Genomic DNA, 27,017 nt, shown 5'->3' with positions numbered 1-27,017 from the left:
TGGTTCTACGATGCTTCGTTCTTGAGTTATGATTTTTCAAAGTAAGTAGTGTCAGGGGAAAACCAAAAATTTCCACCTGAGTTTGCCGGGAAAATAGGCGACCCTGAATTTTTCTCAATTTTTTTTTGTTCATATATCCATGAGCCCTGCCTGTGGAAAAAATTTTCATGGAAATCTGAGACCCTTGGGCCCAATTTGTACGATAATAATAAAATAAAGCCCAAATCCCGAGCAGGAGAAAACAGCCGAAGAATACCAAACTCAGGTATGGAAAACCGAATACCTACAACCTGAATGAGGTATTAGGAAGCCCTGCATAAGAGGTAAAATATCTAAAATAATAACTGGTGTTGTTGGGCGGTAATAGACGAATAGTCAATTATGTGAATTTATTGGTGAGATGATACGAAGAATAAATTACAAAATTCCTACAAGAAAGCATAATTTTAGTAGGTGACAATAATAAATATGTTTCGTTTTACTTGTAGTAATTCGTTACCGCTCAACCGTTCTAGTTGATGCGTTGATTCTTCAACTTATAAATTCTTCCTGCAATAATTCGTGGTATATAACGGTTAAATAATGGTTTTTGATAAAGCATAGTTAAGTTGCTCACCCTGTGACAAGTGTCGTAGTTCAATTTAGTGTTTAAGTGTATGTATCCTAGTTACTAGTTTTGAATGCACTTCCTTAAATTTATGCTATTAAAGAAAAAATATATGTAGATATAATCGAAGCATTTTGCCAAATAATCTGTCTCACCCTTATCTGTAATTTTATATATATCTACGAATTCATGTGTAGTACAATTCCAGTAAGCTACTTCAAAAACTGCAATAAGAAACAACTAGCATATAGATCACGAGTTTCACCATTTAGATGTTTAAATTACTTGCATGGTATCTAAACAGTTAGATAATAAGTAGCACTTGGAATTCATTTCATTAGAGCATAAGTAATTCACTTAATCCAAATTATTTTAATTTTAGCTTCTAGAGTGATCTTCATGTCATCACATTCACTTGCTTGTTCTGTGTCCCTATTGTTTCTACCTACGGGGTCTGACGTCTATCGTGCACGAAACAATCCCTTTGATGGCCGTCGGGTGTGGTCGAAACTGGGGCATCGGGGGCTCGACGGAGTGTCGACGTAGCGGAATCAACAGCGCCCCCCAGAATGCGCTCCTGGTCGTCTGGATGCGCATTTTCTTCGACGCCTACGTCAAGCACGGCGAGCTTAACTGTTGGTCGTTCGTATATGCCACTGGAAGTTTGCACTGTAGCGCTCCGTACTTGTCCATCTGTACTCTTCTTGATACCTATTACCCTTCCCTTAGGCCAGCAGTTCCGGGCAAGCTTAGGATCCACTATTATAACAATATCGTTGACCTTGATTGGCTTGGTTTCTGTAAACCATTTGGTTCGGCGGGTGATTGATGGCAGGTAATCCTGTAGCCAAAGCTTCCAAAAACGATTGGCCAAGATTTGGGAGAAATGCCAACTGCTCTTCAATGTTCTAGGACTATCATCAAGCGGAACCCATGACCTCATCCCATTGCTTGACCCCAAAAGAAAATGGTTGGGCGTCAAGACTGGAGATTGATCATTATCGATAGGGATCGACGTCAACGGTCGAGAATTAATAATATTCTCAACCTCATTAAGCATGTTTTCCAGGACTTCGTGTGGCATACTTTCGCTAGGTTTGATCCGGTCTAAGTTCTGCTTAACCGTTCTGACCAAGCGTTCCCACGCTCCACCCATGTGTGGAGATGCGGGAGGGATGAACGTCCAGGTAGTATTCGAAGTGGTGAATTCCTTTGCCAGTCTCTCATTATCTAAGTTCTTCATTGCGGTCTCCAATTCTGAGCATGCTCCCTGAAAGTTCGTACCTCTGTCACTGTAAATAACAGCAGGTGTACCTCTTCTGGCCATAACGTTTCTTATAGCCATAATACAGGAATTGGTGGTCATGGAGTGCACAACTTGAAGATGGATAGCCCGCGTGGTAAGGCAAGTTGCTAGGAGGACCCACCGCTTTTCAGACCTGCGCCCAACACTGACTGATAAAGGCCCAAAATAATCGACACCCATATGGCTAAATGGAGGGCTGTAGGCGGCCAGACGAGCCACAGGCAAATTACCCATAATGGGTGCCAGAGGGCGTATGCGATCATTCTTGCACTGCTGGCAATCACGACGGATCTTGTTGAAGGTGGCCTTTAAACGTGATATGACGTACCGCTGTCGAAGCTCGTTGAGGACAGTGTTATGATTTTGGTGGTGATACATTCGATGATAATGACCCACTACCAGTCGGGTGACTTGATGATTCCTTGGAAGAATGATTGGGTTGACAGCATGTTGATCGACGAACGGACAGGCGGCGGTTCGGCCTCGCATACGGAGGACATCATGTTCATCGAGGAAGGGACAAAGCTGATATATTGGGCTACTCTTTGGTACCGACATCTCATTACCGTTTGATACGCGCTTATTTGTCAATACTGCTATTTCATCCGCGTATGCACAGCATTGTGCAAAACGGTACAAATATCTTTCTGCTCGTACTAGTTCGCAAGTCGTAAGTGATCCTTTGCTTCGCTGCTCAGCATCAGAAATTCTTACGTTGCTAATGAAGCGGAAAACTAATGCTACCCGTCGCACTAGAGGTGTCCACTGGGAAAAGTTTTCTGGATCTATAACAGGACCGGGCACTATAACGTGGACGAGTAGATGTGGACGAAGTTCCTCATTGGTCGCTTTTGGAGCCGCTAACTCTACCGGCCATTCGTTGATTGGTTTCTTCAAAAAATCAGGTCCAGTAAACCATCGACTAGTATTCCTCAAGTCAGGAACCCGCTTCCACTTCGTTCCTTCGTCGGCTACATTGGATTGGGTTCGGAGCCATTGCCATTCGTGCATTTCGGTAGTGTCAAGTATCTCGCTGATCCGGAAGGCTACAAATTGACTATACCGGCGATGGTCGCTATTAATCCAACTGATAACGTCGCTAGAGTCGGTCCAGAAGAAACGTCTGTCTACCTTTACAGTCAGCGATTTGAGTATACTGGTGGAAAATCGGGCTCCAATAACACAAGCTTGAAGTTCGGAACGGGGAATCGATAAGAATTTTAACGGAGCAACTCTGGTTTTAGATCCCACCAACGCAGTTTCAGTCAAGTTGCCTTGCTGAAATCGGAGGTACACTACCGCTGCAAATCCATTTTCACTCGCATCAACAAATACATGCATTTGCACCTCCATAGCACTTTCGATCGATATCGTTGACCTGTAGCACCGAGGAACTTCCACCTTTTCTACCTCAGGCAACACTTTCAGCCACTGCAACCACTTTTCAAATTGAATTTCCTCAATAGGATCGTCCCAGGTTACAGACGTTCTCCAGATCTCTTGCAAAATCACTTTAAGGAACATAAGGAAGTGACCTATGAGCCCCAATGGATCAAATATCATCATTAGGGTTCTCAACACTTCACGTTTGGTCGGAATTCGCATTCCTGATATCAACTCAGGATCATATCGTGGCGATACCTTAAAGGTGAAGCAATCCGTGTTTGTATTCCACCATAATCCAAGCACTTTCTCAGTCACACCTTCTTCGGCTATTGTTAGATCTTTTTCCTCCGTTTTCGGTTCGTCCAGCGCTTCTAGAAGAGTTGCAGAATTCGAAATCCAATTCCTCATTTCGAATCCGGCTGCTGCATGGATTTGTTTTACGTTGCTTGCTAAGGCAATGGCTTCTCCTTCAGTTTCGACACTCGAAAGCATGTCATCGACGTAATGTTGATCAACTATTGCCCGAACCGCCGTAGGAAGCTCGTGTTCAAATTGTTTGGCATTGATGTTTTTAACATATTGGGCTATAGTCGGCGCACACGAAACTCCAAAAGGCAACACCAGCATTTCGAAGACTTGTGGACTTGTATCATGTTCGTTCTCTTTCCAGAAGAAGCGCAATCGAGTATCTTTGCTAAGCAATATTTGCAAGTACATTTCACGGATATCTCCGCATATTCCGATACGGAATTCTCGAAATTGAATGAGCACCGTAAGGAGAGACGTAAGGAGATCTGGACCTTTTAGAAGTAACGAATTGAGTGATATTCCATATGCACAGGCTGCTGCATCCCATACCAGCCTAACCTTATTCGGCTTGTTGGGATTCATAACTGGAAAGACCGGTAAGTACCACTCGCGAGCTGGACGAACGTTGAGTTCAGGTTCCGTCAGCTTTCGCACGTACCCTTTAGACACGTAATCTGCCATTTTTTGTTGGATAGTTGCCGATAGTTGCTTGTCCTGATTCATTCGTCTATCTAGACATTGCCATCGCTTGTATGCCATATCTTTGCTGTTTGGAAGACGTACGTTTTCATACTTCCAAAGTAGTCCCGCTTCATATCGTCCTGCTTTAGGTATGGTCTGCTTTTCCAGGAGTTCTACGGCACGTTGTTCTTCGGGCGATCGAAGAGTCTTGTTCGGAGTTAAAATCCCCAGGCTGTCAAGGTCAAAATAGGTTTTCATCGCAAGATGCAGGTTTTCATCGGTTTGTGGATTACAGTCACAAACTTTTATGGTGTGTACATTGACGTAATTTGAGCTTCGCCGCTTTTGGTTACAACTGCCATAGATTATCCATCCTAGTTGCGTTTTGACGGCGATGGGTTCGCGTGGTTTTCCTTCTCGACTTTTCAGCACATGTCCGAGATACGCATTATCCAGCCCGATAAGGATACGAGGACAGACATTGATGTAAGACTCCACTGGTAATCCGCTAAGGTAACTGAATCGTTCTTGTAGTTCAGAAAGCACCATGGTTTGCGGGCGTAGTTGTAGGTCGTGAATTGTCTGCACATTTGTCAACTGGTGTCGCCTAGAGTCGAATCCTACAGCAGATATCTCCACGGCAACCTTTCGAGATTCGTCTTCCACTCGGTTCGTGCCCCCCGTCCATTTAAGGCACAGGGATGACTTTGGGCCCCAAACTCCTATTTCGTCTGCGAGACTTTGTTCCATTAGTGTCAGCTCTGACCCGTCGTCTATGAACGCATAGGTTCGTATTACTTTTGAAGGTCCATGAATCAATACCGGTACAATTCTGAACAGTATCTCATTGGTTTGAGTCATGTGGATGTTGCAACTACCAAACGCGTCGGCAGGTGTTTCCGATGGTCCATTTGAAACATGCGATCTCTCATTGTGTAACAAGGGATGATGTAGAAAGGTACAACCTCTAGTACCACACGGTTTTTGCTGACGACACACTCCGTTATGCCTACGTAAGCATTTCCTGCATAGCTTCGCCTCTCTAACTACGTCCCATTTAGCGTCCAGAGTGAGTTCAGTAAATCGTTTGCATTTGGCCACTGATTGGCAGTCGTTTTTGCAAACGATACACTCTGGTAGTTCTACTAACGATGAACTTTGCGATCCTGGCCTGTCTGCTTGTAATGATCGCAGATTTGTACAGTCAGCGTCAGCATGCACGTTGATGAATCCATCGCTTTTTGTCCATCGGCTTCTGGCTGAGGTACTGGAAGTTTGCATTACGGTGCTGGCGTCTTCTGCGATTGCATATAACCAAGAACTGAAGTCCGTAAGGTTTGGCGCTGGGTTATTCCTGGAATGCTTCGCCCAATCCAATTTCAAACCGGGGGGAAGCCGATCGATCAGTTCAAACTTCAACGATGCATTGTATACGAAATCTTGAACGCCACACGCTTCGATGGTTGCGACCAAATTTTCTATGGTCAACGCAAAGTTGATCAAGGTGTCAAGTTTCTCCACTTGCGGTGCTGGCAGTGATCTGATCTTCCTAATCGACGCGTGCACAATCGCTTCGGGTCTACCATACAGCATTTTTAACGTAGACATCACACCGGCAACGTTAGTCGGATGAAGGAGCCGACATCGTACGGCTTCAAGGGCTTTGCCTTTTAAGCATTTTCGAATACGAAGCATGTTTTCCTCGTTAGAAAAACCACACATGTGTGTCGAAGAATTGTACGTCGAATAAAACAGAGGCCAATCCTCTGCATTCCCGCTGAATTCCGGAAGATCTTTGGGCACGACCTGCCGCGCCGCTAATTGACTCCGATTTAGAACGCATAAAGAATCTTCGTCTAGATGTTGGTCATGTTCTGGCTCGTCGATTAACGATGGGTAGCGTTCACGTCGTTGTATTCGATCTGACCCGGAACTAATATGCTGTTGATTTCTTATCTCTGACTGCGCAGGTTGCTGAAAATGAACTTTCGCTGCTGATGGGCAGCCTAGAGTTCTTGTCGGGTAGGACTGCATCCGTGTTCCAGACCGCAGCTCGGACCGGGATATACTGAAAGTATCCATCATTCGGTGGGATTGCATATTGGTACCACGTGCCGCTGCCGAATCTGATCTTGGTGCTTGACGATTGATTTGACTCCGTGGCGTAGAGCGTTGATTTGGCGCAAACCCATGAAGCGTTTCATGGCCCGTATTTCCGCCGATAGCAGGATTTGGTCGCACATCCTCTTCGACAAGCCCAGAGTCGCCCTCACCACATTGATCCGTCTCTCTCAGCCAACCTTGATTTTTTACTATTTCGTTGGTGGCCATAGAATCATCGCTTGTTACCGTTCCAACGTCGTCGTCTTCTTCGTCCAGAATGCGATATTTTTCTTCTAAAAACCTTTTTTCCAGTTCCTTTAATTCTTCTAGTTTCTGTAGCCGACGATCGATTCTTCGCTGCTCACTTCGCTTGCTGCTCGTTTTTCCAAGAGACCTCTTAGAACTCAACTGAATGGACGATGGATCTTGATGTAGAATCTCACAATGCGCTGACGTCCCTTGCAGCTGTCTGCTTTCTTCCGCACACGCAGGGCAGACCCAGCTATAATCTGCTATACCACTAGTCACATCAACGCACGAAAAGTGATACCATAGACTGCAATTATCGCATTGCACCATCCTGCTATTGTCGCGATCGTTGCACATTTCGCAATGGCTAAATCTAGTGACTCTGACTCGTATACTGGACAATGTCGTACCGGCTGGAGCCGTCGATAATTGTTGAGGGTCGACAGGGACTGCAGCCCTTGGATTAGTTACTTGCTTTGGCTTGGTTCCCGTCGTACGATCCTCGGCGACGGCACCGACTGCATCATCTGCCTTGGGATTCAGGACCGTTTTTGTAGGCTGTAGAGCTGCTGCGCATTCTGCGCCAGTTACCTGATTCGCAGCATCCTTCGCTCCGCTTTTCGCTTTATCCACGATAGTAAGGCTGTCGATTCCGGTGACTACAGCTGCCTCAGTAGCCTGGCGTTCGGTTCTGTTTCCTGACTTCCCACTGGTAGTGCTCATGGTGTCCAGCTACCGATTAGCACCAGTCGTCTAATACTTGGCGTTCTTGGAAGATGCTTACAAGAATTTTGTAAGATGTTGGGCGGTAATAGACGAATAGTCAATTATGTGAATTTATTGGTGAGATGATACGAAGAATAAATTACAAAATTCCTACAAGAAAGCATAATTTTAGTAGGTGACAATAATAAATATGTTTCGTTTTACTTGTAGTAATTCGTTACCGCTCAACCGTTCTAGTTGATGCGTTGATTCTTCAACTTATAAATTCTTCCTGCAATAATTCGTGTTATATAACGGTTAAATAATGGTTTTTGATAAAGCATAGTTAAGTTGCTCACCCTGTGACAAGTGTCGTAGTTCAATTTAGTGTTTAAGTGTATGTATCCTAGTTACTAGTTTTGAATGCACTTCCTTAAATTTATGCTATTAAAGAAAAAATATATGTAGATATAATCAAAGCATTTTGCCAAATAATCTGTCTCACCCTTATCTGTAATTTTATATATATCTACGAATTCATGTGTAGTACAATTCCAGTAAGCTACTTCAAAAACTGCAATAAGAAACAACTAGCATATAGATCACGAGTTTCACCATTTAGATGTTTAAATTACTTGCATGGTATCTAAACAGTTAGATAATAAGTAGCACTTGGAATTCATTTCATTAGAGCATAAGTAATTCACTTAATCCAAATTATTTTAATTTTAGCTTCTAGAGTGATCTGCATGTCATCACATTCACTTGCTTGTTCTGTGTCCCTATTGTTTCTACCTACGGGGTCTGACGTCTATCGTGCACGAAACAATCCCTTTGATGGCCGTCGGGTGTGGTCGAAACTGGGGCATCGGGGGCTCGACGGAGTGTCGACGTAGCGGAATCAACAGGTGTGTATTTTGTGCATAACACGTGAATAATGACATCAGGCATGGCAATACCTAAATAATAATCGGCGATTTTTCCATACAACCCGAGCAGGAATGAATAACTGACACATAACTGGAGAATACCAAAGTCAGGTATCATACCAAGACAAGGTATTAGTCTGTTATCCAGGTATTGAAAATAACTTATTTTGGTATTTTATAGGTATTGATACAATACCTCAATGAGTTATTGGTTTGGTGTTGAGGACTGCTTGAGGTATTATTCAATTATGGAAGAATCGCTATTCCCGAGCAGGAACAAATAACTGACACATAACTGCAGCATACCAAAGTCAGGTATCATACCAAGACGAGGTATTGGTCGGTTACCCAGGTATTGAAAATAACTTATTTTGGTATTTTCTAGGTATTCATATAATACCTCGACGAGTTATTGGTTTGGTATTAAGAACTGCTTGAGGTATTATTCAATTATGTAAAAATCACTATTTGTATGGAAAAATCGCCGAATATTATTTAGGTATTGCCATACCTGATGTCATTATTCACGTGTTATGCACAGAATACGCACCAGTTATTATTTTAGGTATTTTACCTCTTATGCAGGGCTTCCTAATACCTCATTCAGGTTGTAGGTATTCGGTTTTCCATACCTGAGTTAGTTATTCTTCAGCTATTTTCTCCTGCTATTTTCTATTTCTTTCTTTCTAGCTATTTTCTCCTGCACTATTTAAATAGTGATTTTTCCATAATAGAATAATACCTCAAGCAGTCCTCAACACCAAACCAATAACTCGTTGAGGTAGTTTATCAATACCTATAAAATACCAAAATAAGTTATTTCCAATACCTGGGTAACCGACCAATATCTGATTTTGGTATGATACCTGACTTTGGTATGCTGCAGTTATGTGTCAGTTATTCTTTCCTGCTCGGGATACTAAGCAGGTGACAGATTCAATCCCCGCACTAAGGGGATTCAGGTGGCCAAAAATCGAAAATTTACTTTATTTGATTTGACATTTAAGTTCGGTAGTTTAAAGTAGACCACTTGTACCAGTAGACCCTAGAATCTTAGTTTGCTAATCCATATACTTATCGAGATATTGGCAGCAGAATAAGACCATTGGCATTTTTTTGTTAAATGAATACATTGTTCATCTTCGCATATCTTCGGTTTTAATATTGAATGTTGAACTTTTTAGTAGTTTCTAAAAGCTTAATTATAAACCTTTAGAATGACATATTACGACGTAGAAATGTTAACCGTTATGTGTCCGACAAACTTTTTGCTTTTTTCTACACCGTGTATTTTAAATCGGTGCTGGGTACCCGGGTACCCTGTCGGCCACATAAGGGTTAATTGTAAAACTATTAAATGATGCTAATTCAAAAAATCAAATTTTCCCCATACAAACCGTTTCATACAAAAAAGGTTCCGCAAAGCTTCGTTTCGGGATTACTTCTATGTCTTTCTTTAGGATTCCTGAAAACAAATCTGACTGCTACTAGCTGCTATCCTGCAATTCCAATCAAGTTGTGTGCGATAATTGAGATAGTCCAATATAGTATCACCATATTGCCCATTAAATACTTCCGAAGAAACATTTGATCGTCATGGTCAAATCGTCATTCGCCAGATCAATCATAGTAGAATCTTGGATCTCTTAGCGAAGCGTTTTTTTACGAATTGGAATCTACCATATAAATTGGATCAGAAATACTTATACACATACTAGCTGTCCCGGCAAACGTTGTTTTGCCAAGCTGTGGTGGTTTGACAACTGTTGAGCTCATAACGTCACCGCACTCTAGATTGGTTTAATTTTGATCATGCTGAATTTGTTCCCGGCTCATAAAAAATCAGTATTTTCACAATTTTCATACTCTTTTAAATGATTTTCGTAACTTTTTTCTGCATATAAACACAGCCACCATAAATACGAATCAAACCCTGTATAAGTCATCCTGATCGTTTCCCCCGTTCGTGAGTTTTGTTGCCTCAAAGGTGCTTCAAACTCATTTTTATATATATAGATAGCTATCTATAGATAGATAACCGCCTCTAAAAGTATGCAATGCCCGGAGTAATTCGCGAATAGGGCGTAACTGACAAAGCAATAACATTGCGATAACAACAGCCGAATTTTGCTGGTACATTTTCAATTCCCATTTAGGAGTAATTCAGAATAATTCAACATGAATAAGCTTAAATTACACATTTCTACCACATTTTCTTGATTTTCTAAGGACAAGGTACGAACTTGATAATGTTTTAACTAAAAATTACATCTATTTTATTACGCCCGAATCGACGCCCGATAATGCTAAATTCGCCCAATACTATGCGCCTTAAATCGATATCAATTTCAGAATCGCCTTTTACTATTCGCCTTGTTTTTGATTTTGACAGGATTTCGCCGGTTGCTTTCACCGCGTTTACTTTGTGATTTCAGTTTCGCCTTTCACTTTCGTAAACAAACAGGGTGTCGACTACCTGGAAAAACCTGGAAAGTCAAGGAATTTATTTTTGGACCTGGGAAATCAAGGAAAGTCAGGGAACTTTGTTGATGGTCAGGGAAATTTTTTAAAGATTATCATAAAAGGATGTTTTTGAGTTATACGTATTCCTACAGTGAGAAATTTCAAAAACTAGTTAAATTGTTTCTTTAAGGCGAAACTGGAAGGTATTCCTCATTTTTTTGGTTTTTGATTTGTTTTTTATAAAATAACGAAGCAATATTTTCAAAATCGGTTTTCGTGCACATGTAGAGTATGGATCAAGGTATTTTCTGATTTTTTTTTTTGTGCTGGAAAATATTTTCCATTTTTGCAGAAACCATTTTTTGTGTTATTTTGTTAAAAAATGGTATCTGCAAAAACGAAAAACATTTTCCACCAGGAAAAAAAATCAGGAGATACCTTGATCAATGTGCACAAAAACCGATTTTGAAAATCTATATATATAAAAATGCAGTGGCATACGTGGGACCGCGCATAACTTGCGAATGGAAGGTCTGATTTTGGTCGTCTTAGTTTTGTTCTGTTAGTTTTCGCCCAAGGAAGGTTTATGAGGCATAAAACATGACAAAATTGAGAGTTTTTGAAAATTGAACTTTTATACATTTTTACCGGGGACTTGGAAGTCCGGTTTAAAAATGTGATATGGGTTCTGAAAAAAACACAGAATCTTACCGTTCTGCAAGAAATCCTTCAAAGATCTAAGTCTACCGTAAAGAAACCATCAAGAATTTCGATGAGAATATGGAAAGAATCATGTAACGAGTTTACCTAAGAAGATCTAAAAAAAAGGCAAATTTATTGAAACTCAAGAAGATAAAAGCACCAAATAAAAAGACATTCTTTTTAATGCTGGTTGATCCATTCCTGAAAAGCATTTGAAAAGTTTCAGCTATTTCAAGCTGATAACTATGTAACGAAGACGAGATTATCAATCTTCTAAAAGACCTTCGAGTGAAATTCATGTTACAATTCCTAGTTATTGAAGAATTTCGAAACATAACCTGCTAGACATCCTGTAATATTATTTTAAGATTCAACAAATTTTCCATCAATGCTTTAGAGGCATAAGAAAGTTTAGCAAGAAAATCCGTACGACTTTTCAAAAGCGCTTGATGGAGATTTTAAAAAGTATTTTTGGGACATAATTTATCCAAAATAAGTGTGACGAATTTTCGATAAAAAAAACTGAATGAGTTCTAAGTGAGTTTGTCAGCATTGTGGCATACCTCTTAGAGAATATTCCATAAAAAGTTACACGATTCATGAAGGTTTTTTTTGACAAATTAGGAAAGTTTATAAATTGCATTCAGATATTGCCAATACATTTGCTGTACTTATTCACATCAGTATCAGAAATAATTTTGCTGAACTTTTAGATGAATCTCGTGCTGAAGGATTCATGTAGAGTGCTCGGCGGATTTTATTTTTAAGATTTTTTTTTTCATTATGAAATTTAATACATGCAAAATTTGCTGCGAAATTGCAGCCATCTGGAGTAGCTCATAGAGTAGTTCTAACTAATAAAACAAAATCAAGATGTCATCCTAATGATGTTCTGAGGATATGTCTTTCGAATATCCTAGTTGTAATTTTGGCGTTTTGAGAAGAATTGTTTGTTGGTCTTCTGAAAGGATTTTCATCTAAATTAGGAAGTTCTTGATGGACGTGCCAGAAGTTATTTCCAACACAGTGTATCAGATAGAAGAATTCTGAAGAAATACTGCCAATATGCCTTAAATCTATTGAAACAAAAATCTAGTTCAGTTTACTTGTTTTTTTTTTCTTTCTATGTTTTCACTCCTAGAAAAACCAGGAAAATTCAGAGAATTTTATTTTATCTCATGAGCAGATACCCTTAAGCTTTGATTTACATGACCTGGAATTTTCAGTGAAAGTGACTGGGAAGTCAGGGAAAGTCAAGGAATTTGATTTTCAAAATTGAGTCGACACACTGACAAAACACCGGGAGTGAATGGAGTAATACTTGTTTTGTTTCGTGCGACATAGAATGGAATTACACCTTCCACTCAACCCGTGATTTTCAATAGTTAGAACAGTGATATCAAGGAAAGTTTGTGAGTATTTAGTAGGAAAATCTAACATCTTTTCAGTCTTATAATCACTTAAAGTGTGTACATTTTGTCAGTTACGACTTTTTCGCGAATTTCTTCGGAAATGTTAGTTTAAATTTCTTAAACCCCTCAATTATGAGATCAGTTTTTTTGGCAGTTCGAAATGACACTTTCCCATATTTCAACGTACTTCTATCAGTTGAAATGGAAAGATTGCAAATTCATTACACTCAGCCAAATTACCTTAAGATTTCCGTAAGGCCCAACTTATGAGACGACCTTTAAATAATTCATAATGACTCGGATGAATTTCATAAGGTCACTCTATGACGTAAAATCGTCTCACAGCTTGGCTTTTATTCATGTTTAGCAACATGGTATTCTCAAGCGTCGGTAGCCGTGTGGATAAAACACGGGCTCGGTGATCCCGAAGTTCATGGATCGAATCCAGTCTGCATCATTTTAAGATTTTTTTGTTCTTTTCATAAGTCTATCTTATGAAATTTGTCATAGTAAGCACGAACAATTTTCATAAGGTATTCTTATGTCATCCATAAGAATTAGTTATAGCAAATTTTCATAAGGTATTTCGATTAATTTCGCTAGTTTTTTTCGCTGAGTGTACAATTCTGATGTTGTAAATCCAAAGAGCAGAATTTTCAGGGCTTCACAGTACGGACAAGCCTGCTTGCAGATACAAAGGGTTAATATTCCATGGAGTACTTGGAAGATCTGTACCACCCATACAGTTCAGTACAATATTCCATTTACTTGTTAGAAGTGTCACTGGCCTGTGACATATAGAGTAATCATTCGTAGAACACTAATTTCGCTTGTAGATTCTATACCTACATTTCACGAAGTTTTGGGAAAACCTAGAACATCCATGGAACTCAAAATAGTAAAATAGTTGTGAGAATCTTCAAAACATATGCCTTAACAAAAAAATAACATCAATGGATCACAATTACTGCTGTACGTGTATGTCAATACAACTTTTATTTATATTGATAGTAGGACTGAATTTCAAAGAGATTGGAGACCTTAGATGAATTCATGACGTTTTTTTTCATATAGACATTATAAAATTGTCGGAAAAATATTTTTGGTCACCTGCTTTTATGGAGCCGCCCCATAGTGCCCCGGTTGGTCCAGGAACTTTTCATAAAGGAAACTTCCTTGACTTCCTTGGGCATTAGAGTATCTTCTACACGATACACACATGAAAAATAGCCATTGTCAGAGGGAACTATCAGTTAATAACTGTGGTAATGTTCATAGACCAGTCGCCAATGAGAAGAAAATAAACTTCAAGAAGCAACATTCAAGCGAAGCATTAATAACTATAGAATTCTAAAACATAAGACATCGTCAATACAGAAGCTCGCAAAACGCAATTAAAATTCAAAACTTGTAAACACTTCACTACCAGTCGGATACTGTCTTGTCCGGATTGCCAATGCGAGTTCCCATTTCAAGTTGTAACTTACCCGCAGGGTCGTGAGTGTCACGCTACCGGGACAATTTACGATCGCAACAATTCATAAACTAAACTGTGCCCTTCGACATCCTCTCGGAACAAAGTCAGTTTGTGAACTTCTAAATTACCGTAGTACCTACTTTTCGTGCAGAGCATTTAGAAGTTGAACTTCTTCCGTCACGACCTGCAAAGCGAGCCTACCAAAGTTCGTGAACGTTCGCGAAAGTCAAAACGCTAATTGCTTTTAAACAGTTTGTTTGACTTTTGACTTGGCTTAATTGCCCACCCATTCGGGTGGGCGATGAACGTTTGCGTTCTGCCTTACTTCACTATACACTACCACTAGGTACTTGGGACGCCGCCCCGTGAGCCTACCCGACGAAATCCAAGTTCAATGTCATGGGGTTCTAATCATCTAATCACCGTCGCCACAGGCGGCGGCTCAATCAGTCAGTCAGCGCTGCTGTAAAAAAGCTGTTGTTCACACTATCTCTTTCTCCCGCTCAACAGTAACCGACGGACCGACAGCCAGCGGTATGCGAGCGAGCGACGTAAACAATTTTCATTCATGAATCTACTACGTAGGCCGCGTCGCGTACGCTCAAAGTCGTAAAGTCCCGTCGTCGTAATAGGGTGAGCGGTGGCGCAGTTATACGAGATCGTTACGCCTCCTGTGTGCGATAAGTACCGACGGCTGAGCCGACCACGTGAGTTTGAGTGAGACGAAGCGAGCTCAGCGGACACGGTGGCGGATTCGAGGGGTGGGCTGAAGGAAGAGATTTTAGTCGGAAGATTTTGAAATGCTGCGGAATTACGTTAAAAATATAATGTGCAAATTTCCACTGTAGTTCCACTAATTCCTCATTTTCAATAACAAATAATTACAAAACTACATATTGTACTTCTAGCGTAACATGTGAAAAGGGTCTAAAGGCTGTTTTGTAAACAAACATGTTTCCACTTACGGACAACAACACACTTAACAGATAGCCCGAAGATTACTCTTTCTGATAAGCGTGTTGATGTGCGTGAGTGGATCAAGATGAGCCCTACAGCGACCGAAACATGTTTGTTTACTAAAAGCCTTTGAGCCCTTTTCACATGTTAAGCTAGATTCGATGTATTCGGAGTAAAAACAGTTCATTCTCTAAGTAAAACTATATTATGGAATGTAAACACCTGTCGACTCTAGTGCAAAAAGATAGAAATGGCTTATTTGTACATCAAAACTACCGTTGTAATGATTTACTCATACGTACTGCATTAAATAATTAATTGGTTGTGCGTTCCATCACAGAGAACAGACATCCAGCCAAGAACAAATTTCATTCGATAAGTTGTGTAAGGATTTGAATCTTTACTTGAGTAAGATTGCAAACCAATACACGATGACAACACTAACGCCATCAAACACCATATTGCCACAGTCAGTGGTGAATTGAAACATTTGAAGTGGTGAATTAAAATTGTATGGGAAATTTACCGACTGCAGTGCCATGTTATTGCCACTTGTGTTGCCGATTTCAAATGGCCGTTGAATTCCTTACACAGTTTTGGAACTGGACTTGGATGTCTGTTCTCTGTGGTTCTATGTGATTCTATTATTTTTTTATCCATTTAACGTATTCTGATTCGGTACGTTCGCGTCCAGGTGGCTGTAAATCTGTAATTTTACGCCATCTGTGATTCGATATCTTAAGCTTCATTATTCTATATTTGATGGCATTCGCCCAATTCAGATTAATCTTATTAAAATGTGTCTCTTTTGCTATCATAAGATTTGAAATGACAAACTTTAAATTTTTCCTCATCCGTCCCCTAGTACCGTCCATGGCGAAGTGTAAATATAAACACAAATGATTACCGCTCGATTTCACAACTACTTAGCAGCTGCCTCTGTTTCAGTTCACTAGCTTGGCACCAGACGTCATCATCATTGTGTTGCTCGTTATCACTATCGCTGCGACACCGGCCGATGATGCACTGCCTATTGCATACCTATGTGTACTAATCTGTACAACGGGTGGGGGTGGCGCCATCTGTTCGTCAGCCCACGCGATGCACATCAACTACTGAAGAAAAGGCAGAATAAAGAAACTTGTCGTCGGTGGTTGGCAGTTATAATTCTTAAACCATTGCGCCGGCTGACGAGAGACGCCGGAATGCACTTGCCCGTGGTGATGTTAATTTGATTAGTCAGGTCGCTGGTGCTGCACGATTTTTTTTTCCTCAAGCTGGTGGTGCATTGAGATGTTTCTTTTCCTGATATGTGGTGAGAAATCGTTGAGTGAGGTGAGTGCTCAGCATGAGGAAGAATCCGATAATTACGACTTTGCAATTTAAGACGGCACGCGATACATGTCCACATTAGGCAGTGTGCAATACTAAAATTACGATGGATAGTATTCATAGTACAGGAGGCGGTTTGTAGGTGCAACATATTCACGTTCCAACAAATCATTGTCATTCTTCAAAAACTTGTGAGAAGTTTCTTCGCTCAATATTGACTAATGTAAATTTCTTTTGACACTATACTGACCTATCGATATGAGTGAAATCATTTTCTTGAATTCCTTCGCGATTTCAGTGGAAAAATTCTTCTAGATAGTTAATGATTGAATGGTGGTTTCTTGAAACTTGTATTTTATGTTCCAACTACCGGATGGCTGATATGCAGGGGATAGACAAAATGATTGGGACAGGCAAAATTTTCCCTTCTCAAAAAATATTCAAATAGCTATAACTTTTTCTCTTGTTAATAATTTCAAGTTGAGTCAAACGTTTTTCAGAGCTCACTATGTAAGTCGTAAATGGTCAAAATTTCATTGCATTCGGTTCATTGAATCCGGAGATATAACAGCTCAAAGTTGGCTCTCGGATAAATATACCTTTTTCTAGAATATTTATAACTTCGTGCAGAATAGCCCGATCTTTTCCAAATTTTGTCCACTGATACACAACTAGTTGATCCACTTACAGTAAAAATTTGAGAATATTTGATTCACTTTTCGAAAAGTTACAGCTATTTGAATATTTTTTGAGAAGGGAAAATTTTGCCTGTCCCGATCATTTTGTCTATCCCCTGTAATTTGATTCAGAATGCATTGCATAACAATACAAACACTCAAATTTAATTCGTTTAAGTGGGGTTAACTTGAACTGCTTATACAGAAAGTACTGAAATTCGATATGCGTAAAATGACGTAGTTAAGTAAGTTGAAATTCAAAAGCTTTTGTACATTCGTTATAGATAACGTGATCCAGCTACTTTCAATCACGTGAATGAAACCTATTGCCCCATATGTATCTTTTTTAGTAGTAGGTGCAATTTTTCACACCTCGATTGGCTTACATCCAACTCATTACCTGCTCACTCAACTATATTCTGCTCGTATTTCTTCAAGTGATGGCTACTTACCGATACAAGATACACTCTAAATATTATCTACCAATATTTCTTAAGTCACTTAACCACGCAAAGATAGTTCGACACAAAATGTTCCTAAGCGACCTTATTCTAGCCATGTAAAAACAGCACCATCTAATCCCGCTACTATTTATTCAGCGTGTAAACTGTTTGCATCGGTGCACTACGCCTGACCTGCGTAGATTCGTGGCTGGATGCATATCATCATCTGTGCGAATTTCGCCGGTCTCCACTCGGCGTCGTATCCTCCTCCCGACCGCGCATAAATCTCTACCACGGGTACTGCCTGATGCTGCTTTTGTTTTGATTAGCCTGCCATTTTCCCTCTGCTTTTTGACTTCATGGCAAGCAAGCAGCAAACAAACAAACAAACGTTTCTTCGGTCGGTGGTTTGTACTTTGTACGATTGTCGAGCGTGACATGTGAAATGGGACAAATTTTGAAATGTGGGTAAGCATTCGATAAATATCTGGAAAGTTTTGATGATGATGATTAACCTGGGCTTGTTAGGGGAATATCTGTAAATAAAAAGAAAATCACGTTAAGTACTGTTCCTTTGAATACCACTAAGAATTTGCATCTTTTGACAGATACGTATTTCGACCTCAACTGTAAGGTCGTCTTCAGTGTCTTGTACTTGAGTCGAGTCAAGTACAAGACACTGAAGACGACCTTACAGTTGAGGTCGAAATACGTATCTGTCAAAAGATGCAAATTCTTAGTGGAATTCAAAGGAACAGTACTTAACGCGATTTTCTTTTTAAGTTTTGATGTATACCCTTCAAATAAACTTTGTTTTGGTGTGGGTTGATGCTGACGATGGATAGCATCACTTTCCCTCGATTCTGTTCAGCCTAATGACTACTTGAAAAAAAAAAACAACTAGAAAACTGGAATCCTCAGGAAATTTTGTTTGGCAGGGAAAAATCTGGAAAACTATCGAATATGTAGCGTTTACTTCTTTCGAACATGAGCATTTACTACATGTTTGTAGCAAAAACCGTCAAAACATTTTTTTTTTCATAATGCTGAAGGTTCTTACTGGAAGCTTGTGGTTGAAGATTCATCATAGTTTACAGTATTTTTGAACTCGGTGAGCTGATGATCATTTTTAGTCTCATGCCCTGAGTTCGGAAACGCGAAGGAAAAAGTTACAGTAAAGTAGTTTTTTTTTTCGACTTTCCATACAAGGCTGACGGTTTGAAATCGGTTTTCGTTCTACTTTTAAGCAATGTTGCTCTCTTCAAACACATCATTCTCCATAACCAATGCACCGATTGAGCTGAGTTTTTTACTGTATCTCGTTTACATTTTATATTTTAACGGTACGTTGAAAAAAAATAAGTTGTTTTTCTTTATGGAAAAATAAGATCTAATCGGGATTTTTCCCATAGTTTCTACACCTGTTTCCTGGAATTTCTAGTAGAGCTTACGAAGTACATCATAGCAGGTAGAGACAGAGGCAGGCCTAATGTTGTTAGTGCTGAAGTAGGGATGTGTTTGAAGTTGTTAAAGAAACTGTTTATCTTGGAACACTTGGTGAAGATGGTGCTCTACTATACGCTCGGCATTGGAGTAAAGTTACTTTGTAGCCAACATGGTACAAGCTATCTAGTAGAGCTTCTCCCAGCATTTCTCAAGTTTTTTTGCAAACTTTATGCAAGAGTTTCTTCTGTAATTTCTTTTTTTTTTGAGATTTATTCTCAAAACTATCCCTATTCTATTCTAGTGCTTGCACAGCCACTTTTGAAAAGCATCCTGAAAATATCAGAATTTCTTTTGATATTTTCTTGTCAGCATTAATATTTGAGTAAAACTGAGTAAAACTTAACATATTATCAGTAGACTTTCAACTTTAACTTGTTTCCTACGTATTTCAATCATTTACAGCAGGTAGAATGTCTGTATTGTGAAGAAATAATGAATAGTAAACCGTGTTTTTCAGGGCTGGCAGGAAAGGTACGGGGCGAAATGGACACCCATCGGGGCATAATGGACACCTCTGCATATTTTATGCTGATTCTTTGGTTACATCGACCAGTTAAGTAATTTGCCTACGGTCAATCCCACAGATATAATACTCCATCTTAGATCAATACCACAGATATAATACTCCATCTTAGATAAGTTTACATAACATCAAAGTTAATTAAATAAACTTTAGGCTAAAATAATCGGATTGATTTTTTTCAAACTTTCTAAAACGACTAACAGTATGTTATGCGCGTACATCCATTCGCAATTGCCTGTGTTCTTTTCGCCCCGAATCGACTACAACATTAAAATTGCTATTTTAAGTAAATTCTGATCAAAAATAAAATACTTCATTCATTGCTAAATCTTCGTATACATGTAGATAAAGAAACAATTCATTTGTTTTTATGATGGACACACTCAAACACTTGTAATACCTTATAGCTTATATGATACTGCTTCGAAATTATAAGAATTTCACCATATGAAAAACATATTTCAATTTCAATGATATTTTGGTTATTCTGGATCAATATAAATGGTACTTTTGTAAAATAGAACCATGACTTGTTCCTTTACACTTATGCATTGAAAAAGTCAACGGTTTCGGCAAAAGCAGAGGTGTCCATTTCGCCCCAGGTGTCCATTATGCCCCTAATACCCCTACAAATATTAAAATGGCTAGGGCCACTGTGTAGACTAATGGGTTGGGAGATAATTCAAAAAAATTAGACAAGTTTTTTGCAAACTTTAACCTATCCACTTATGAATAACATGATGGACAGGCCTTTTTGAATTTAATGAACGAAACGAAATTTAATGGAAGAAACGGGGACAACCGTACCAACCGTTTCGTTTTCAGGGGATTGGAATATAATATATAATCGTTGGAAGTGTCGTAGCTAAGAAGGTTAATGCACACTCCATGGCAGTACGATATCCCTAATGCCAGGCTTAAGCGCCTTTAATCGCTCTCTAACGAGTTTTAAAATATTGGTATACCGCACAATATGTAACCTATACAGTTCAATATTTGCATGATAGAAAAGTTACAAAGATGCGAATTTTTAAAATAAAATCATAAATCATTTTCAGCGTAGTCTAGCCACTTACCCTACGTCTCCACTAGACAAAAATGTATTCCTATTTTGATGCCAGAAAGAGAAAACGCAACAGAAATGATCAACACCGCTGTTTTCCATGCAAACGGTGAAAAAAAAAAACATTTATTTACAACTCGTAGCGGTGAGTCTACGCCTGAACGTTTAGAGCCCTTAGGTCCTCCTCAATTGCAAAAAGCCACCGTGTGCGCGGCCTACCACAAAGCCGACGACCACTTCCTGGTTCTCTGCTGAATATGGGTTTAGCTTGTCCGGCATACGAGCTAAGTGCCCAGCCCACCACAGCCTGCCGTGTTTTATTCGCTTCACTATATCCATCTCTTTATATACTTGGTACAATTCGTGGTTCATGCGACGCCGCCATATGCCGTCCTCCAGTTTACCGCCGAGTATTGTTTGCAGCACTTTACGTTCGAAGACTCTTCGATCAGCTTCTCTCAACGTCCACGATTCATGACCGTATAAAGCGACCGGAAGAATCAAAGTCTTGTACAACGCGAGTTTTGTCTTCGTTTGCAACCTACGGGACTTCAGCTGGCTTCGCAGCCCGAAAAAGGCCCGATTCGCAGCTGCAATTTATCTTTCCATCTCGTTATCATTATTGCACGTTACTAGAGTACCAAGAAAAACAAATTCGTCCAAAACATCAAACTTTTCACCACCTAGCATCACTTCGTCACCACTACCACGGTCGGACCGACGTTGACCACCAGCAATTTCATGACACATCTGTCCAGAAAAAAGGTAAGACACTTCTGTCTAGTGGAGACGTCGGGTTTTAAACTATCCCTTGATTCTTACAAGAACTTCAGATGTGATATTTCCTATAGGTTTTCGCAGGATTTATTTTGAAGTTTCAACTGAGATTACTCTCCCAGGACTTCTCTCAGTATATTCTTTCCTGTGTTGGTCCTGAGATGCCTTTCGGAGTTTTTTTTTCTAAACTTATCCTGAATTTTTTCCTAAAATTTTCTCCGGAATACCTTTAGGAATTTGATTTCTGTAGAAGCCATTCCTGATATTTCTCCTGGAGTTCTTCCCGTAATTTATTTCAGAGCTTTTTCCTAGCTTTTCCTTGTAGTTGTTTACTTTTCAGTAGTGATCCCTCTGTGATTGTTTATTTTTACAGATTTCCTCGAGATTATTTCCATAGCTCTTCCAGGATTCCTTAAAGGAAACTACCCCGGATTTCTTTATTAGCTGCTCCCGGAGTTCTTGCAGGGATTTTCCAAGAGTTTTTCTCGGAATGTCTCCTGAGATAACTTACAAAGTACTTTATAAGAAATTCTCGGAAAAAATATCAGAAGGAATGCAGGTGAAATCTCGAAAAAAAATCTCAGGTTTGTGCTGCAAATCTTTGGACTTAAGCATATTTTCAAGAAGCCTGGTAAACTGTAGCGTATGAATTGAAGAACAATTGCTTCAATAATGTTGGCATAAACTTTAAACATTTGAGAAGCATCCAAAATATACAATAATGTCACGTTTGTGTAAAAAGTTGCCTCAACGTTGTTGTTGCTCAAACGCATCAACACCTTTTCATATGTTACTCCACATATCTACACCAACCATTCGCATACGTCAAACTTACACACCACCGGCGGAGGAAGGAAGTCGAAAATTCCTAAACGCTAGCTGCTGTTCGGTGCTCACTCACTGCTGCTCACCGCCCGCGCGCTGCTTCTCAAGGTGACAGTTGGCCACCTCTTGTGCGCTGCTCCGTTTTTCCTGCGCCCAGACAATAGATCACACCGTGCCGGCCGCGGCCGGCGGAGGAGGAGCTGAACCGAACTGACTTGACTGAAGCCGGGATCGCACGGGAGAGCGAACGATCGTCAGTACGGTAAAAAATGACATGTTGTTAGTCTTCCGTCGAGTTTTGCATCCAAATGACGCGTCGCCGTGTGACCGCGGCCAGTGTCCGTTTGTGGCGAGTGAGATTTTTTTCCGTTTTTGTGAGCCAAATTCCTTTTGGAATTGGGAGTCCTCGTGCGTGAAGTTGACAGACAGATTGCGGCGACGACGCGACGCGACGGTAGAGTCTCTACCTGAGTGAGTGCACCTTTGGAGTGATAACGTTACAAGCACGATCCGGCGACATTGTGCGTTGTGACGCACATCCAGTGGCACCGACAGCAGTGTAACAGAACAACAATCGCACAACTTGTAAACGATACAATATTGGTGAATCGTGGGCGGTTGCAGCACTCGAACAGCAGCATGTACGGCAAAAGGAATTCCGAATCGGCGATGCTGCCGAGGAGATCGCAGAGCGTTTACATTCACCGGAGGAACTCCATGTACCCGCTATGGTGAGAAGTGATTACTTATTACATTTTGCACCTTTATCGATAGGACGTCATTGGTCCAATTGTAGGAATTCGGTTGTATGTTTGTTCATACTCACCTTGAAGACTGAACTGTTGGGACCGAAGAGGTGTTGTTTTTGACGGTTTCGATTGCAGATTGTTGTCTTTTGGAGACCCGGCGCAAACATATTTTCGTCGTCTTTTTTTCTTTATTTTGTATTGAAGACGATGTTCGATCGTGTCCGGCTGTTTATTTTTTAGTGGATTCTAATTGATGCGGTAAGCATCATCATCATTACCACAGTTTAATGGTAGTTTGTGCGAATTTTCCGCATTCCCATACGAGTTGAATAATTAGAGGCTTTTCGGTCGGTCGAACGAAATCGACGACGAAAGGTGTGAAATAACAAAGCAGTGACAGGGTTAGTTGGGTTACATCGAGTACATGATTATACAACAAGGTGTTTGTATTTGTTGATTTTTTTAAATAACGTTTAATTAAAAAAAACTGTGTAGTGTCGATAGAGGTTGTCTGAATTTGCAAAGAATAAAATTTCGGCTGTTCATGTTCATGCCTAGGGGAAAACACAAACGACAATCTTTGCAGGCTGATGCAAAATGGCACAGCTCAAAATTTCTCTCTCTTGTGAACCCGCTGTTTGCTACTTTCAGTAAAAATGAAATGGCAAACTCGCGTGTCATGCCTCGAGGATGTATGCTTGACAACAACGCAGATGTTGCCATACTCGACTCTGAATCAACTGGCAGAAATGTGTGCCCTATCACAATTGATGTATCTGTTGGAAACCTCAACAGAAAATACGTCCATTGTTCGATTTATTTGTCCCATGGCAAACAATCCCCTACGGTTACTTTCAAACAATTCATCGCCTACTGCACTTTATAAGGCCTCTTGCTAATTGTTGCCAGTTATTTTAATACTTATCACATCGTCTGAGACAATTCAGACATTAGACATTGGAGGCTCCAATTTGACAGAATATTTGGACTACATATTGAAGATTTACAATCGCCCAACATTCATGGTATCTGCTATGTACAGAAGAAGTGTTATACATTATGCTTTGCTCTTGCGAAATTGGCATGTGTCAGATGAAGAATCTTTATCTGATCATCGCTACATCTTTTTTGAACTACTTTGCAAACTTTACATCTGAGGAGTCCCCGATCAATCAATTGGGATCTCTGCTGTTCTCGCTGCGACCAAACTTCATGAATACTCACCATCCATTGATACTCCTAAGTAATTTAGAATTTTAGATGATGCCGATGATACTCCAACGGCCTTTATCGTTGAAGCTTTTAGAGAAGCTTGTCTTCTGCGGTTCGCAGAGGATGTTCTTGGTCCTGGCCAAGCTCAGGAAATAATGTAGAAAGAGTTGGAACAGACGACGTTCGACTAGATCGGAGGCTTTCAGGTTCGCTCGCAACCCGAGTAGAGGAAAAGAGCTCAATAATAGCATATTTTGATATGGAGATCAAAAAGTGATATAGGTTTGTTTGACATAAGAGATAAAAGATCTAAAAATATAATCAAAAATATACTCCTGGAACATCATCATCAAATCATCTTTAGATTTTGTAAGATCTAACCAATAGCAGCGAGCTATTCGTCTCTCTCTCTCTCTCTCTCTTCTTGGCGTGACGTCCTCATTGGAACAAAGCCTGCTTCTCAGCTTAGTGTTCTATGAGCACTTCCACAGTTATTAACTGAGAGCTTCCTCTGCCAATGACCATTTTGCATGCGTATATCGTGTGGCAGGCACGAAGATACTCTATGCCCAAGGAAGTCAAGGAAATTTCCTTTACGAAAAGATCCTGGACCGACCGGGAATCGAGCTATTCGTATGATCTTGAAATATCAAATTTTGATATTGTTCAGATGCTCCAGGAACATTTTTCAGATATTATTTTCAGATCTTTTATCTCTTTTATCAATCAAACCAATATCATGTTTTGATCGTCAGTATTTTACCTCTACCCGGGAAGTCCTACAAAAAAGTTCTTTCATCGGCTGAAAGATCCGGCTGGAAAAAACCTTTTTACAAATGTTTCCAGTTTGAGTAAAGTCAGTCAGTTGAACAAAACCCTTGCGGAATCTAGGGATTTCAGAGTGAACGAACTTCGTTTTCCAAATGGCGATTTCACTTCCTCTGATGAGGAAGCTCTAGAATGCTTATTCAGTACACATTTCCCCGGATGTGTGGATATTACATCCAGTGGGATTCCCTAACCTCAAATCTACCTGTTCAACGAATGTAAATTTTTGAATTTTCTTAACAAATTGGTTTGTAATCTGTAGAAAATGGCGAGAATAGTCGTTTCCGTCCATTCCCAATTGGATCCTAGTCCTGTTTTCTCCGCAAATACAAGTTTTACGGTCGTTGAACAGGTAAAAAGTAAGGTTACGAGACGCCACTGATTACATCTTTGAATGAACCTGACATCTTTTCTCTGACTTCGGCTCGGTAAATCTGATTAAAACATCTTTTTTTTCCTCCCCTGTTGGGGAAATTAAGCCACTGCGTCCAATAGGCTGAACTTTTGTGGCATGTCCCGTTTTGATATTCGCATCTAGCCAGCTAATTACCATGTGTCAAGTAATCAGCTACTGCCACAACGCGTCGTCACCCAGTCAGGTGCAATGGAATTGATAAACTCCAAGACCTTTCCAGGTTCTGCAGACCAGATCTCACTGGGTTGCAAGCAACCACTATTTAGAAATCTTTGCCTGCGCGTGTATAAAGCACCACAACTGTAAAGCAAATGTTCCGAGGTTTCACGTTCCGTATTACAGAAATTACAGATATCACTCTGAATATGGCCAATATTTTTCAAGTGATACCTGCTCGGGCAGTGTCCAGTTACTAGGCCAGTGTATGTATACAGAGCTCTCTTGTTGAGCTCTAAGAGCTTTTTTTTGTTAGGGCCCATATAGCCGAGGCGGTAAACGCACGGGTATTCAGCATGACCATGCTGAGGGTGACGGGTTCGATTCCCGGTTGGTCCAGGATCTTTTCGTAAAGGAAATTTCCTTGACTTCCTTGGGCATAGAGTATCTTCGTGCCTGCCACACGATATACACATGCAAAATGGTCATTGGCAGAGGAAGCTCTCAGTTAATAACTGTGGAAGTGCTCATAGAACACTAAGCTGAGAAGCAGGCTTTGTCCCAGTGAGGACGTTACGCCAAGAAGAGGAGAGGAGAGCTTTTTGGTTTTATAAGCATTTGGTGTAATAAATCGTTTTGACTGATTGCAATTTTTGACGTCTATCCAATTGGATATAACCCTCTGCTCAGCCCAGCGTTTCGGGTCCATTTTTATTGTACAGTTTGATATACCGCAGAATGGTTCTGGGCCAGCAAACTGTAAATTGGAACCTCTTTTAGCAAGCTCGTCTGCCATTTCATTCCCTTGAATGCCACAGTGACCTGGAACCCAGTATAAGTTTACTGAATTCCCTTGGCACAGCCTGCGCAGTGAAAGAATGCATTCCCAGACAAGCTTTAAAGTACATTTGTAAGCACACAATACTTTTAGTGCAGCTTGACTATCTGAGAAAATACAAATATTTGCATATCTGTATTATCTCTCAAGGCAGATATTTGCGCATTTCAAAATAGCAAGAATCTCTGCTTGAAACACCGTAGGATAGTGTCCCATCGCCACTGAAATTTGTATTCCAGGGCCGTAGATTCCTGCTCCCGTTTTTATTCCAACTTTTGAGCCTCCGGACCTCCGGTGGGACCTCCGACTTCCCAATCTGCACGAGTTGTTTCGTGCAACTTGTAAGGAACATCATGGTTCTCCACAGGTTTCATCCAGTCTTTGATC

At 40.3% G+C, this 27,017-nt stretch overlaps 2 protein-coding genes and 1 long non-coding RNA gene across 4 annotated transcripts in view; 1 reads left to right on the top strand and 2 right to left on the bottom strand.

The window, feature by feature from the left end:
• The window catches only part of LOC109622886 (protein bunched, class 2/F/G isoform), a 168,602-nt gene that overhangs the window by 59,060 nt on the left and 82,525 nt on the right, over positions 1-27,017 (top strand). The gene's annotated exons all lie outside the window — the stretch shown is intronic.
• Positions 353-5,241, bottom strand: LOC109403505 (uncharacterized). 2 transcript variants are annotated; one of them, XM_062851436.1, is made up of 5 exons: positions 893-5,241; positions 763-831; positions 617-701; positions 483-549; positions 353-428 (listed from the first exon to the last, which is right to left on the bottom strand). In XM_062851436.1, exon 1 carries the CDS (start codon positions 5,148-5,150, stop codon positions 1,053-1,055), a length of 4,098 nt encoding a protein of 1,365 aa, XP_062707420.1. In that variant the 5' UTR covers positions 5,151-5,241; the 3' UTR covers positions 353-428; positions 483-549; positions 617-701; positions 763-831; positions 893-1,052. The 2 variants fall into 2 exon arrangements, with proteins under 2 accessions (XP_062707420.1, XP_062707419.1); XM_062851435.1 differs by having other exon boundaries at positions 763-5,241.
• On the bottom strand, positions 6,861-8,249 carry LOC109401624 (uncharacterized). The gene is made up of 3 exons (XR_009997675.1): positions 7,706-8,249; positions 7,572-7,638; positions 6,861-7,517 (listed from the first exon to the last, which is right to left on the bottom strand). It is a non-coding gene; the product is annotated as an uncharacterized LOC109401624 (long non-coding RNA).

The sequence above is a fragment of the Aedes albopictus genome, chromosome 2 (genome assembly GCF_035046485.1).
Source record: "Aedes albopictus strain Foshan chromosome 2, AalbF5, whole genome shotgun sequence".
Lineage (NCBI taxonomy): Eukaryota > Metazoa > Arthropoda > Insecta > Diptera > Culicidae > Aedes > Aedes albopictus.
Note: the sequence above shows the minus strand (reverse complement) of the source record. Positions and strands in the feature narration are given on the sequence as shown.

Excerpts from the sequence above, each read along its gene's own strand:
- LOC109403505 (XM_062851435.1), bottom strand. The coding sequence starts at position 5,150 with ATGACTCAAACCAATGAGATACTGTTCAGAATTGTACCGGTATTGATT.